The sequence below is a fragment of the Aplidium turbinatum genome, chromosome 14, assembly GCF_918807975.1.
Source record: "Aplidium turbinatum chromosome 14, kaAplTurb1.1, whole genome shotgun sequence".
Classification (NCBI taxonomy): Eukaryota; Metazoa; Chordata; class Ascidiacea; order Aplousobranchia; family Polyclinidae; genus Aplidium; species Aplidium turbinatum.
Window position 1 is genome coordinate 5,420,488 of NC_137485.1, and position 14,501 is coordinate 5,434,988.

At 41.2% G+C, this 14,501-nt stretch overlaps 1 protein-coding gene across 1 annotated transcript in view; it reads left to right on the plus strand.

The window, feature by feature from the left end:
* LOC145782835 (uncharacterized) overlaps positions 1 to 14,501 on the plus strand; it is a 51,083-nt gene that overhangs the window by 12,505 nt on the left and 24,077 nt on the right. Inside the window, 1 exon segment of the mRNA XM_082594600.1 lies at positions 10,096 to 11,201. Within this exon segment, the coding sequence (XP_082450726.1) occupies positions 10,096 to 11,201 (1,106 nt within the window).

Genomic DNA, 14,501 nt, shown 5'->3' on the forward strand with positions numbered 1-14,501 from the left:
AGGGGCTCTGGTTTCTAGAACTCGGAGACCCATTTACGCCGTTTCTCGTATTTTTGTTGAACTTTTGCATCATTGTAGACTTGGCCATAGTACTGAAGTAGGTAGGCCAGTTCCTTTCTTCAGCGCCTCTGTGTTTAGTCAGCCGCACTGCTTCCAGCCGTACCACGAGGAGGTACACAGATGACTTGGTGCCAAAACGGCCACCCAACGGCCACCCAATTTGTATTACTAATCGTCGTATAACAGGGTCGGCAACCTTTTTCTAACCGCGGGCCAAAACCAAAATTTACACAGTCTTGGCAGGCCGTACCTCACATTTTGCATTAACAAATTATTTTTTTTATAAAGTTGTCACAACTTTCGAACAGGGCTGCGATTTTTGCTGTTTTCGGTGACAAGGTCACTCGACACGCGCCATCACTATTCCACAAACGCCGTGCCTTACGGAATAAAAAAACTGAGAGAGGACTAAACGTCGTCAGGTCAAAGAACAATTGGGGGGAGGGAGCATCACGTGATGCAATCATAAAAGTGCTGACTTACGTAAACTTTCTTGCGCCAGGTACTTCAAAGCAAAGTCTAAAAGCGACGCTTCACACGAGAAACTCCCAAGGCGTCAGCGCCGGCATTTTGAACACTGCAGGAGAATGCTTTGATCGAAGTTCCAACGCCTGGCATCAAACATTTTGCACCACACGTTTCGTGCTATTCGACACAACGGGTTTCTTTTATAGATGAAATAACCTAGGCTGCGTTGAATTGTCAATGTCTATGCCAGTTTGTATTTCGCTGTTTGAGCCAATTAACAATATTGCTCTGGTAAAATGACTGTTGGATACTTGCTATGAAAGTTTTTCACATGTAGAAAACAGCCTAGTTTCTGACCAGATGTTCAAAAATACAGATGAAGAAAGCTGCTATTTTTATGGAAAGGAGTTCTCTTCCAGAACAGTTTGAACACTGCTGGAAAATGCTTTGATCGAGGTTCTAACTGCTGCCATCAAACATTTCGCCACACACGTTTCGTGCTATTTGACACAACGGGTTTCTTTTATAGATAAAATAACCGAAGTAGGCTACTTTTAGTTGTCAACGTGTTTGCAAGTTTGTATTTATGTCTGACTTATGCACTTGTTGTTCCAAGATTGCAGAAATGTATTGCAATGTGAATAAAGAATAGTAGACAGATAAACACGATTGCAACTCGACTTTCTTCCACTAAAAGAGTTTCTGTGATTACGTAATGGGCGATTTTGCACATTCACAAAAGCACACAACCCAGTAGGGGTGTTCAATTTCTATTTTCGATTCGATTTCGATTAAGGTGATATTCGAAATTCGTTTTTCGTATGGGACATATTCGAAATTATAGCCGCCCTTTTGGCTGAACGCGGTTGAAAGTAACTCGAGTGGCTTGAAATCTGTCTTGTCACATTTTGCAAGCGAAAAAAGACTTCGACGCATGCGCATCTTCGATCACGTGACTATCACACGCTCTCGCGGGTCCAACGGCCAGTCCTGCACCAGGGATGCCAGGTTGGCATTTTTAATGCCAAATTTCACAAATTTCTCAAGAATGAAGATAGCTAGGGTGTGCAATAGCAGAAAGTGTAAGCTGAGCTTTGTCGCAGTTTTATCCATTTTTTACCGAATCCATAGGCGCCTAAGCCATGGGGGCAGGGCCGTAGCCAGACCGCAGAGCAAGGGGGTCAACTTTTTTTTAGCGGGGGAGGCCGAAAAAATTTCAATGGGCAAAATCATTATAATTGTAGCTGTTGCTCGAGAATGTTGAGATTTTACCAAGGGGGGGAGGGAAAGGCGAAATTTTTTTCAGGGGGGCCAGGGCCCCCAGCTAGCTACGGGCCTGCGTGGGGGCCAGGCCCCCATGCATATTTCTGTGTGGGGGCAACGTTTTATGCTGTATTGATACATAAAACAATAGATGAACTAGCGATCGGCAGCAGGAAAACACTTTTTGAATGCAAACCGCAACAGCTTCGCGATAAATAATCAGTCACTAGAACGAGTTGCGATGCTACAATCCAACAACAGACAACAAAATCTGTCATTTTTACATTGATTTAATGTCTGCAGACGTTGAATCAATGTAAAAATGACTGATTTTGCTGCCTGGGACATAGCAAAAATCTACCATTTCGTGTCGATTCAATGTCATCAGATGTTGAATACACCCAAAAACAACATAATTTGCTACGTAGACGGAGTGTGCGTTTAGCTTTATGCGCTTGAAAACATACTCGATGTCGCTTTCGAGTCGAAACCTCTGCAGTGAAATGTCGCGGCAGTGAATCGCTCGCTGTGAAAATGAACTCGAAGTGTTTGGGATCCCAGCGACCTCGGCTTCAGCGGAGCGATCGTTTTCAAAAGCTGGCCTGACCGTCACGAAGCTGAGATCCCGACTGATGGGTGACCATGTCGCTTGTGTTCTTAAACACCAACATGGACCTGGCGCTGTAGACGTTATTTTGTGTTCTTTTTTCGCAAAATTTCATCGCTTTTTTTTTCGCGTTTTCTAGTGAATTTTCATGTCATTTCTTTCAATAAAATCACATTTTGCAGTGTGGTGAATAGTTGTGATATTCGAAATCGAAATTCGGAAATCGAAAATAAATTGAATTTCGAATATTCAAATAATCGAAATTGAACACCCCTACAACCCAGCTAGTAAAACTCGTCATTTTCACATTGATTCAACGTCTGCAGATGTTGAATCACAATGCATGACATGTATAAACAAGTTTGCTGGCTGGGAAGTCTGGACATCTGCAGGAAATTTGTCTCGCACCAGGCGAGATGCCATCCTTTGAAAGATTTAACAATGATGGATTTATGTAGCCAGTGCATGATGACGAAAACAAATGTAAGATTTCATTTCCGTTATATAACCTAGAGCAGGCGATTGATGCAGGAGAAAATAATCGCAGATTTTCTGTTTTTCAACTTACTATGACTTTTGCAATCATACATAAACGCTATTGATCGCTGATCAGTTGGAAGTTTGAAACGCCGCGCGGCCAACAAATGGCTCCATTTCCGCACTGCTTCAACAATAGCAGCGGCCTCTTTTTCTATCAAAGAGTGATGCTTTTCGGTTTTTGTCAACGATCGGGAAAAAATGCAACTGGTCTATCTCGTTAATTTAAGGTTGCTGACAAGGCAACATCTGAAGCATCAGTTTCGACTACAAACATGGCTTCCTCGTCGATTACTCCAAGTGTCGCAGTGGCCAATTCTGATTTAAGCTCTTCAAACGCTTTTAAAGTATCACCATTTAAAGAAAGTTGCTGTTTTCTATTAACGGTTTAATTTTGTCAGAATAATGAGACACCCATTTGGCATAATATGCGAAAAGTCCGATAACACGCTGCTGCTCTTTGTTATTTGTTGGAGAAGGGAGCTCTAAAAGAGTTTTCACTTGGTCAGGATCTGGTTTTAAACAACCTTTAGAAATTTGATAACCCAACAACTGTATACAGTCAGTCGAATATTTACATTTCGACTCATTAAATGTCAAATTACACTCTTTAGCTACTTGCAAAAACTTCGACAAATTTTCATCATGTTCTTGCTGCGTTTTACCACCAATTGTATTATCATCAAGATAAGCGAACGTACCTTTGCAATCTTTAGACTTGATAATATCGTCTACAATTCGCTGGAAACACGGCATTGCATTTGTCAGCCCAAATGGTGTTCTTTTCCACTGCCAAAGTGAACCGTCAGCTTGAAACGCAGTAAATATCCTGTCGCATTTAGGTAGTTCTACTTGATGGTATGCACTTGTCATATCGATTGTCGAATACACATTAAACTTTGCAACATTTTGCACCATGTCCTGCATCCGTGGCAGCGGATACGCATCAATTCTATTGAATTTATTTATAGTCTGGCTATAGTCAATGACCATTCGCCTTTTATGGTTATCTTGGGTAACCACAAGAGGCTGCGCACGCCATGGAGAGTTACTTGGCTCAATGAGTCCTTCCTTCAGCAGTCGTTTTACTTCTGATCCTATGAACTCTTTAGTCTTTATCTTGCATTGAATAACGCCGTTCTTTGGTTGCCACTGGATGGCAATCCTCCGTTAGATGCTGACATAGATTGACAGGAGTTGACGTCTTTACAGCTTGCAACAATCCGAGGTGTAACGTGGGCTTCGAACCTCCGAAGTAAATGCTGACTGTTTTATGCTGTTCCATAAAGTCTTGACCGAGTATGACATCAGTTAGCAAATTTTCCTGCATCATTACATCCACTTTTTGGTATAGTTGACCACCAAGGTTCACGTCAACGTTACATATGCCTTCACCTTTAGAGCTGCATCCTTTTACTGCTAAACCAATCCGCTGATCAGTCTCTGTAAGGTTTAATTGCAATCGTTGACTAAACGACTTGCTTATGTGTGATAACGACAATCCTGTGTCCAATAAAGCATTGGCAGAAATACCGTTAATTGTGACAGGAATGATGACTTTCGTATCAATAGATTTTGAAGTCTTTTGAGGGGTTGTGTGCATCAAAGAGGTTGAAGAACAATGACTTTTATTCATAGAAAGTTTAGGTGATCGACGCATTTTGGAGAAATGTCCTTTCTTAGCACAACGATAGCACTCAACTTCCTTAGCTGGGCAAAATTGCCGAGAATGCCATTTAAATCCACAATATGGACATCTTACTGAAACGGTAGCTGCAACAGTATCTTGCTTTCTTTCAAGGTCATCTTTAGGTTCAGATAGAACAGCAACTTGATGCGAATGCAGTGTTGAGGGTTCTGCAACTATTCGTCCAGCGTTTTTTTGAGCATCTTCCAACGACCGAGCTTTCTCGAAAGCAGCTTGTAGAACAAGGTTTGGGTCTTCCAATAAACGTTGCTTAATTTCTTGTGATGTCAAACCGCCGATAAAGGCATCAAGAATAGATTCCTCTCTGTGCTTCTTCTTCTTGCGTTTGAGGCCGCCACAGATCACGTTGTTACATCCAGGCACAGCAGCCAATGGATTGTGTATTCATCGAGCATTGTTAGGTCCACATGTCTATCTTGTGGTCGGTATACAGGACATTGATAGATAATGTGGTGTGCAGTTTGAAAATCTGAGCCACACGCACAAGATGGTGAATCGGCGAGGCCCCACTGGAACATGTTGCTGCTGAAACGGCCCACTCCAGTCCGCAGGCGATTGAGCTTCACCCATTCCTTCCGGGGTAGTTCTGCTCCAGGTGGGGTGTTGGTATTGGGAAGGACTGTGAGTTGGGTTGGTCTCGCAACTTCTCTCCATTCACGGTTCCAAACTTCGGAAATGTGGAAGTTCGATTTGCAGATAGCTGCAGCATGTCGGGAGAACGGGCGTCGAGATTTCAAGCGCTGGGGCTTTTGGGAGTGCGAGTTTAGGACAATCTGGTTGAGGAGGTGGTCATCCCTTGACATAGCTTGTAGGACCAGGCTATGTACGTGGTTTTCCCTACGAAGTCTACCTGGGGCGATGCCTGATAGTACCGGCAGAAAGTCAGTGGGAGTTGGAAGCAGGCAACCGGTGATTATTCTCATGGTGGTGTTGAGGGCAGTGTCAATTTTGGAAGTGTGTACGCTGCGGCACCAAGTGGGGGAAGCATATTCGGAGGTGCTGTAAACAAGTGCAAGAGCACTTGTACGGAGTGTGGATGTACTAGCACCCCAGGATGTTCCAGCTAGGCATCTCAGCAAGTTGTTGCGTGCTGATAGCTTAGCATGAAGGGCTTCAGCATGGTGTTTGTAGGTTAATTGTCGGTCGAGCTTCACTCCTAGGTAGGTGGGACACGGGTTGTGTGGGAGTGGGTTTCCGTTGAGAGAGACTGACAATTGGCGCGTTGATTCCATGTTGCAAAGGTGAAAAGGTGTGACGGTGGTCTTTGCCAGGCTCAGTTTCAGCATCCACAGCTTCAGGTAGTCTGCGATTTGGGCCATGTCATCTGTAAGTGCTTCCTCTACCACATGCCAGGACTTGTCAGAATTGAGTAGTGCCAGATCATCAGCATAGCCGTACTGGCGTGACGTGGTCTCTGGCATGTCACTAATGTAGATGTTAAATAGTAGGGGTGATAAGCATGATCCTTGCGGAACACCGTTTTTTAAGCGACGAGGCCGGCTGCACTGCCCGTCACTCGTCTTAAGCAGAAAGGTCCGATTTGCCAGAATATTTGCGAGAAATCGCACTACCTTTTTGTCTGGGATCATGCGGAGGAGCTTTAGGGTTAGCCCTTGGTGCCACACAGTGTCATAGGCAGCAGTGAGGTCTACCAAGATTACTCCTGCTTTGTTGCCCTTCTCGAAACTTTCCTCAATATCCTCGGTCAGCTTGACTGCTTGATGAGTCGTACAGCGTCCGTGCCGAAATCCAGCTTGTTCTTTTGGTAGCTGGGGATCAACAACTGGCTCGAGTCTAGTTAGCAGGAGCCGTTCCAGGATCTTGTATGGGACGCAGAGTAGTGATATTGGGCGATAGCTCTTGGGATCATCAGCTGGCTTGTTTGGTTTAGGTACTGCCACTACAGTTGCTTTTCGCCAGATTTTAGGTATGGCCTGGAGGGTCAGGCAAGCAGAGTAGAACCTTTTCAACCATGCCAGACATTTGGAGCTACAGTGCCTCAAGAATTCTGGAGGGATGTTATCGGGCCCTTGTGCTTTCCCGCTTTTAACTTGTTTGATGGCAGACGCAAGTTCTCCGGTGCTGAAGGGGGCTGACAGATGGCCATCTGCGCTTGGGGCGTTCCAGAGCCTGCTGCATTCCTGCTTCACTACAAGGGCGTGCTTCTTGTTTGCCACTTTACATTTGCCATTGGCTAGGAGCTGTTGTGCTATGGCGTTAGCGGTTACAGGGCATCGTTTAGGATTGGAGGTACGGCCTGTAAGACGATTGAAGGTTTTCCATGCAGCTCTGCTTGAGTGGGTGAAGTCGATGCCTTGCACTGTATCTTCCCAACGCTGCTTGCGTTTTACGTTGAGGTGTTCCAACAGATCAGTGGCAGTCATGGATGTCTCTTCACTGGTTTTTGAGGCCAGGAACGCATCATAGCGTTTGTTGCATTCTTCGTCCCATGATGGTATAAATTGACGACGGAATCCACGGGGGATGGACTTCTTTGCTGCCACGAGCAAGGTTTTGCAGAAGGCTTTATAAGACTTCTCCAGTCCGTCAGAAGTTGGTTCTGGGAGGTGCCGGGTTTTCTTTTCAACCAGGAGTGTGAACTTGGTCCAGTTTGCCTTGCGAAAATTCCACCTCTTCACAGGTTTGCTTGGGACTGGGTTGAATGGGTTTTCAGGGGTGATGAGCGATGGTCTATGTTGGGACTTAGGAAAGGGGCTAAGGATGGTACGGTTTGGTAAAGGTCCTTTTAGGTTGGCAAAGGCCAGATCTGGATTGGTTGTTGTTTTCCATCTTCCTGATAAAAAACTGTCTGGTTGTTTTGGGTTGAACATTAATTGGATACCAGTGACAGCTGCCCATGATTCAAGCGCTATGCCGTCTGCATTTGAGTGGCGGTAGCCCCAGGTTGTGCTGTGGGAATTGAAGTCTCCGGCATATATGCATGGTGGAGCAAAGGCGGGAATGGAGTTAGCTTGCAGACGTGTATTTGGTGGTTTATACACGTTGATCACAGCTGTGCCTTCGATTTCAGTGGCTGTCCATTCAACTTCACAGTCAGGGTTGGATGAAGCAATCGGTATCCACTTAGCGGAGTTCTTTACATATGTGGCTATTCCATAAATATTGCTATTGGTGCATGCTGCCAGGGTATATCCACTGATCTTTGACTTCGATACTTTGGTGGTGTGGGTTTCTTGCAGGAGTAATGCTGTCACGTTATGCTTTTGTGTGAGATGTTCCAACATGTCGCATTTGGCTTTGGTAAGGCCTTCAACGTTTAGCTGCAAGATAGTTACTCCGACTGTTGGATGAATTTCTCTCATTGGACACCGGGGCCGAGGGTTTATCCTTTTACCACCCCAGGTGCCCTGTGAGTTGCGGTCTCTGATTGTTGCCATTCGCTTCATTAATTTGAATTACCAGGACTCACCACGAGGAGGTTGGCAACATGAGTCCTCTCTGTGCTGAACGGCCGACACAGCTTCGAAATTGCAGTCAGTACTCAAGCGCTTGAGCTTTTGATAATATTCATCAAGTGTCTGGTTGATGTCTTGCTTGCAAGATTTAAGCAAATACCGCGCATAAATTCGATGAGGAGCTTTGTCATATGCACTTTGAAGTTGAGTAATCGCAGCTTCATATGTGCCAACTTCTGAAATGACCTCATAAGCTGCACTATCAAGATGATTGACAAGAAGACCGAGTTTATCTGCTTCCGAAGTACCTTCATACTTCTAAATATAATTGGTAAATGACCTGTAGTAGGTAGTCACTGGGAGTGGACAAAGCAAGGTAATAGGCAAGTTGTAAGAACAGCATAGCTTTGAACCCAACCCAACTACAGATAGGATAGTCTTCAGTTAGTCAGTATCCTATAATGACTAAAAAACGAAAGAATCCTCCGACAACATGGATGGAAAAAGCTTCGGTCGGTCTTACCGAGAAGCGGTTAAGGTTCAGCAAACAGCGAGTAAAGTGTGGGATCTGTTCGAAGGAGCTATCTAGAGAAGCATTGCCACGCCCACGTCACATTGAAACTTATCATTCAGGTAAACTTCCAGCTAATAGCGTTTAGTAGCCTAACGTCGCAAAGCATTCGAAATCTCTTGTCTAAAGTCATACAGAGGCAGCAAAATCAAGATCTAGCAGCAAGCATGCCCTGGCATTAATGTTTGTGTTGTTACTTGTTACTAATATTCTTTCCTTTTCACTGTTATTAATTAATTTGTTCTTGTGTTACTTTACGTGATTGCATGTAGTTTGTTGCAATGTTGTACGAAAAGGCTTGTTTGCCATCTCGGCACGCCTTAAATGCTGTAGCATTACGCCGTTGTTTTGTATTATCGTGGTATTGTTCCGTTTTCTTTTATTTGCAGTTCATTTTTTGCTTTATCTTTGCTGTGTTTCTTGGTAACTTGCATGTTTCGCTCCTAACTGTGTTTGCATGCGGGTACGACGGTACGTGCATATCCATTAACGTACTAAGCGAAACTAAAGAGATGCCAAAAGAAAAATTCTCTATCACGCAGTAATTCGCGGCCAAACGCTTATAATCTGACTCTTGTGACGTCATACCACTATTCGACAAACAAACGCAGAATTTTTGGTCGTTTGACAAGAAATAAAAAATCGCAGCCCTGTGTGTATCGTACTATTATAGAATCTGATTGGCAAATAAAGTTATTATTCTCTCTGTCTCTCTCTCTCTCTCTCTCCAGAAACTTCAAGCCGCAACTTAGAGTCAGAAATTACACCAGCGAGTTCTTCCTAAGAGTTAGGAAAGAGGTATTTGGCAGTCTACTTTGTTTTAGCATTGCAAATGGGTTTTGAATGCAATCTAATTTGGCATTGTCCAATTCTGGAAGAAAATGAAGCAAAGACTCAATAACGTTTGATTTCACATCATTGTTAGCAAAAAAACCTACACATGTGTGATGTATGTATATGTTGTAGTTTCTTTCCACATTATTTTAAGTTGATGTTTCATTCTTGTGAAAAAGCTTTCGTCTGTGATGTGTGTAAAATCTTCTTTTAAGTTAATTATTTGAAGCTCCATCAGCTATACTGCAGTTCAATTATATGTTTTATATTAGTTTGTGTAACATGGAAATAAAAGACTGTGCTTTCGTTAAAAGTTTGTGTGATATAATTATTACTTTTCAAGATGTCACTTTTGTGTGCATGGTTTGTGCTTTTATGGATATAGATTTTAACTTGCAATATTTTTGGAGATAAGTATTCGACTATACGATTATTCTCACTGTTTACCAATATTGAATGTTTCACAGTTTGTTACCTGTGTTTCAGGTTATAGGCTGTTTATCCTGCAATAATTTTCATACTTTGTATATAAGTCTTTTGTTTGGTCAACCATCGCTATTGTACCACTAATTCAAATCAACAATTCACTTCACCTTTTACCATGAATCAAAGTGAAGCAATTCTGGTAAAGCTTGAAGTACTTGAAGATTGTGAACCATATGGAATCAATAACCAAGAACAATGGGTGAAATTGAAAATTCATGAGAGAAGTCACACTGGTGAAAAGCCATACAATTGTGATTTATGTGAAAAATCATTTCCACAACGTAGTAGTTTAATTCGGCATAAAATGATTCACACTGGTGAAAAGCCATATATATGTGACGTGTGTGAGAAATCGTTTGCACAGATCAGTCACCTGAAAGGTCATATGCGAATTCACACTGGTGAAAAGCCATATAAATGTGACGTGTGTGAGAAATCGTTTGCACAGGTCGGTGACCTGAAAGGTCATATGCGAATTCACACTGGTGAAAAGCCATATAAATGTGACTTGAGTGAGAAATCGTTTGCACGTGTCAATCACTTGAAAGGTCATATGAAAATTCACACTGGTGAAAAGCCATATAAATGTGACGTGTGTGAGAAATCGTTTGCACGGGTCGGTCACCTGAAAGGTCATATGCGAATTCACACTGGTGAAAAGCCATATAAATGTGACCTGTGTGAGAAATCGTTTTCACAGGTCAGTCACCTGAAAAGTCATGTGCAAATTCACACTGGTGAAAAGCCGTATAAATGTGACATGTGTGAGAAATCGTTTGCACGAGTCAGTTACCTGAAAGATCATATGCGAATTCACACTGGTGATAAGCCATATAAATGTGACGTGTGCGAGAAATCGTTTGCACGGGTCAGTCACCTGAAAGGTCATATGCAAATTCACACTGGTGAAAAGCCATATGAATGTGACGTGTGTAAGAAATCATTTGCACGGGTCGCTAACCTGAAAAGTCATATGCAAATTCACACTGGTGAAAAGCCATATAAATGTAATGTATGTGAGAAATCGTTTTCTCAGGTCAGTCACCTGAAAGATCATATGCGAATTCACACTGGTGATAAGCCATATAAATGTGACGTGTGTGCGAAATCGTTTGCACAGGTCAGTAACCTGAAACGGCATATACGAATTCACACTGGTGATAAGCGATAAAAATGTGACGTGTGTGCGAAATCGTTTGCACAGGTCAGTAACCTGAAACGGCATATGCAAATTGACACGGAAGAAAAGCCGTATAAACGTAATGTAGGCCTATGTGAAAAAGTGGTTCCTTGTGTTAGCAATTTGAATAGTTAGAAGCTGGAGAAACACTCTGGAGGAAAGTTATAGGAATGTGATTTATTTGTTATTATTTATTTATTATTATGTTACCTATTTGTCTGCTTTTCCTTTGTTTTTTTGTGAATGGATATTAAGAGATTGTTTTGTTTGATTGAAGTTACTTTGTATGCTAGCTACCTTGTTGCTATGAATATAGATTATCGCTTGAATGTTTTGTATTGCTAATCGTCGTATAACAGGGTCGGCAACCTTTTTCTAACCGCGGCCAAAACCAAAATTTACAAAGTCTTGGCAGGCCGTAGCTCACATTTTCCATTAACAAATTATTATATTTTTTGTATAAAGTTGTCATAACTTTCGAATTTATAAAATTTAATCAGATTGAATCCTGATTTCGTTAACAAAGTCACAAAATACATGCGTAAGTGCTGCCCAATAATGACCCCCTTTTTTGGCATGATCAATCAAGTTGGGATATTGTTTCCACTCAAGAAATTTTATATAAGTCAAGCAGTGATCCATCTATGCATCAGTCTATCTATGCATCAGAGTATCCATCTAGCTCGTTTCTGCATTGTATCCATCTGTGCATCAGATGGAGTAGGGCTTAATACTTTAATGTCGCTTTCGAGAGAACGAATGTCACCAAAGCGGGATGAAAATGTGTTGTATCATAGAAACAAATGTCGTATTGCTCGTAGGTTTGTTCTTCTGCAGTGTAGCAAAGAGAGCATAATTTGCGTTTTTCAGCTGAATTTCCCAGAGTCGTAGTTTTGTTTCGAATGCGCATAGGCTAGGCCAGGAGCGCCGGAAGTGGGGAATTAGGAGGGAGGATGCCCCCCTGCCCTCAATTTTTGTAGATGGAATGGCAATGGTGCCTTTTTAAGGTCATGTAAACTACTGCACATTGTGCAATATAATAATTTGTGCTATTTGCTTTTAGCTTAATATAGCCTAATCTTTCATTTTTGCCATAAAAATAATATTCAGTTAATCACGGCACAAAATTCTGCAACACAGTAGGTTATATCCACGGCGAGCTATAATAGAGGCCAGCGCATCGTGCACGCACGAGATCTGACTGACGGCCGATATGCTTTATGTAAAAAAACACGATTTTGTCACTTTCCTGGAACGTTATTAATAGTTAGGTGATGTTTCGTCAAAAATTATTAATTATTGTAATTAATATACAAACAATATCACATGGATATAACTTGATCATCATATGTTTTACTGTATTACAAATAGCATTTAGTAATAACAGCAGTTTTAGTAGTTTAGGTAAGCAAATGACAGTGTAATCGCTGCATAATGTTGATAAACCACAATTTCTACGAATCAGTTTTCTGCATTTCCCCTATTGACTTTAAACAGTACGTACTGTAATTCAAAAAATTCAAGTAGCCTACTGGATGCATAAAATATAAAACCATTAACAGTTTAAAAGCACAGAAAAACTTAAACATGGTAGAAATAAAGTACTGAGCATCATACATATCTGCAACTAATTTCCATGCAACATTAAATAGCAATTTAAACAAAATCGTGCTGATCAATAGTTTTCAATTGAATCATGCCTTCACAGTATAATGCAGGTGAGCCGGACGTTGCTCAAACTATATCGTTCGTTAGATCGCGCTGCAAAAGATCTTATGTGTTGGCCTTCTAGACAGATATTACATCCAACTCTCCTATACAATCAGAAAATAAAGTGAAATTAGAGCAGTAGAAACTAGTAAACAAAAATATGCCTGCTGGTAATTTTATCCAAGAATAGTTTTGAGTTTAGACAATAGACATATACACAAAACAATAAGCATGTAAGCAGTTCTGGCCACATCAAAATGAGTCAGTGTTCACCCTCTGAATCTGATATTGTATGGTTATCTCTGAGTCATCAGTTGATGGAGGGAGAGGCACCTGGTGTTGGTTGATCAGGATCAGCGTTGGTCTCTGTAGTTCATACCATTGATAGTGCGATGTTCTTCTGCCATATAGTCACTTATAAATGGTGAAATTCTGTTTTCATATTCATCTGACAGACAGAGCTATACTTCAAAACTTTAAGCTCAACTCTTCAAATATCAACAGTCAATAAATTAATCAATGAAGCCAGTCTGCCTAGCCCTAGAGTGACTGCCTAAAATGCAAAAACAATAAGGTTAAACAAAATATAAAGCTGTAATTTTACAAAATGAACGAGTAAAAGAGAAAGTCAAATGAGTCACAATTATATTGTGATTTACTACAATAGAACTATAGAAGTGGATAATTGTAGATGGTAAATGATTACTACTGATAAATGCAGCCGTATAACGAAGTAGAAAATACCTACTAAATAAATACAGTAGAAATGTTGTTTAAAAACATTAAAAGTTGCATGGAAAGTAAAAGCTTACCTGGAAAAATATACAAATAAACTACCAGGCATTTTTATAACATCAGATCAGCTAAATAAAGATTCAAAGAAAGATTATGCCTTTAGCTATCAGCATGTATAGACTATATTCTACGAAAGTTTTAGCACTTTCAATGCACTTTCTTTTGAGCATCTGGGAGACTGCAACAGGGCATAGTTCTTTAAAAATACATTAGCCAATGTGCGACAATGAGACAATGTCATGAAAAAGCAATGTTGTTCAGATATGGATAGAAAGTTGCAGGAAATAAATTTTCGACACATTTCGCCAACAACACTTGTAAAAAAGATGTAACAAAATACACACCACTGTACAACACTATCCTTAGGACGTGTCAGACCACCTCGATTTAATTTATCAACATATGAACCAAATCTTTCATAATAGAAGTATGTGTCTTCTGCAATAGCACATCCATTCTTCAACTCAACATACCCAGCAATATAAACCATTGCAATTAAAACCTCTTCTGAAACTTTCCCTTCCAAAGCACATAAGCTATCCAAAATTTCAAGCTCACTTTCTACAAGATCACGATTACAAGCGGCACAAGCATGACCTTCGGCAACATCAAACTTTAAATCTAATTGCAGTGAGAGCTTCGCATGTTGAATTCTTACCTTTTCCAAAACTGACTGAGCAGTAATGAAATAGGTACCTCCAGACCCTTGTCGAAGTTTACTGAAGCACTTTTCTAATGGGTCTGTTGTAAACCAGCCAAAGATTACAAAATCATTTCCACATGAAAGTAAATAATTTGCTAGATCTACAAAACCATGGCATATATGATACAAGAAGTTGGCAGTATCTGCCGTTAAGTGACGAATT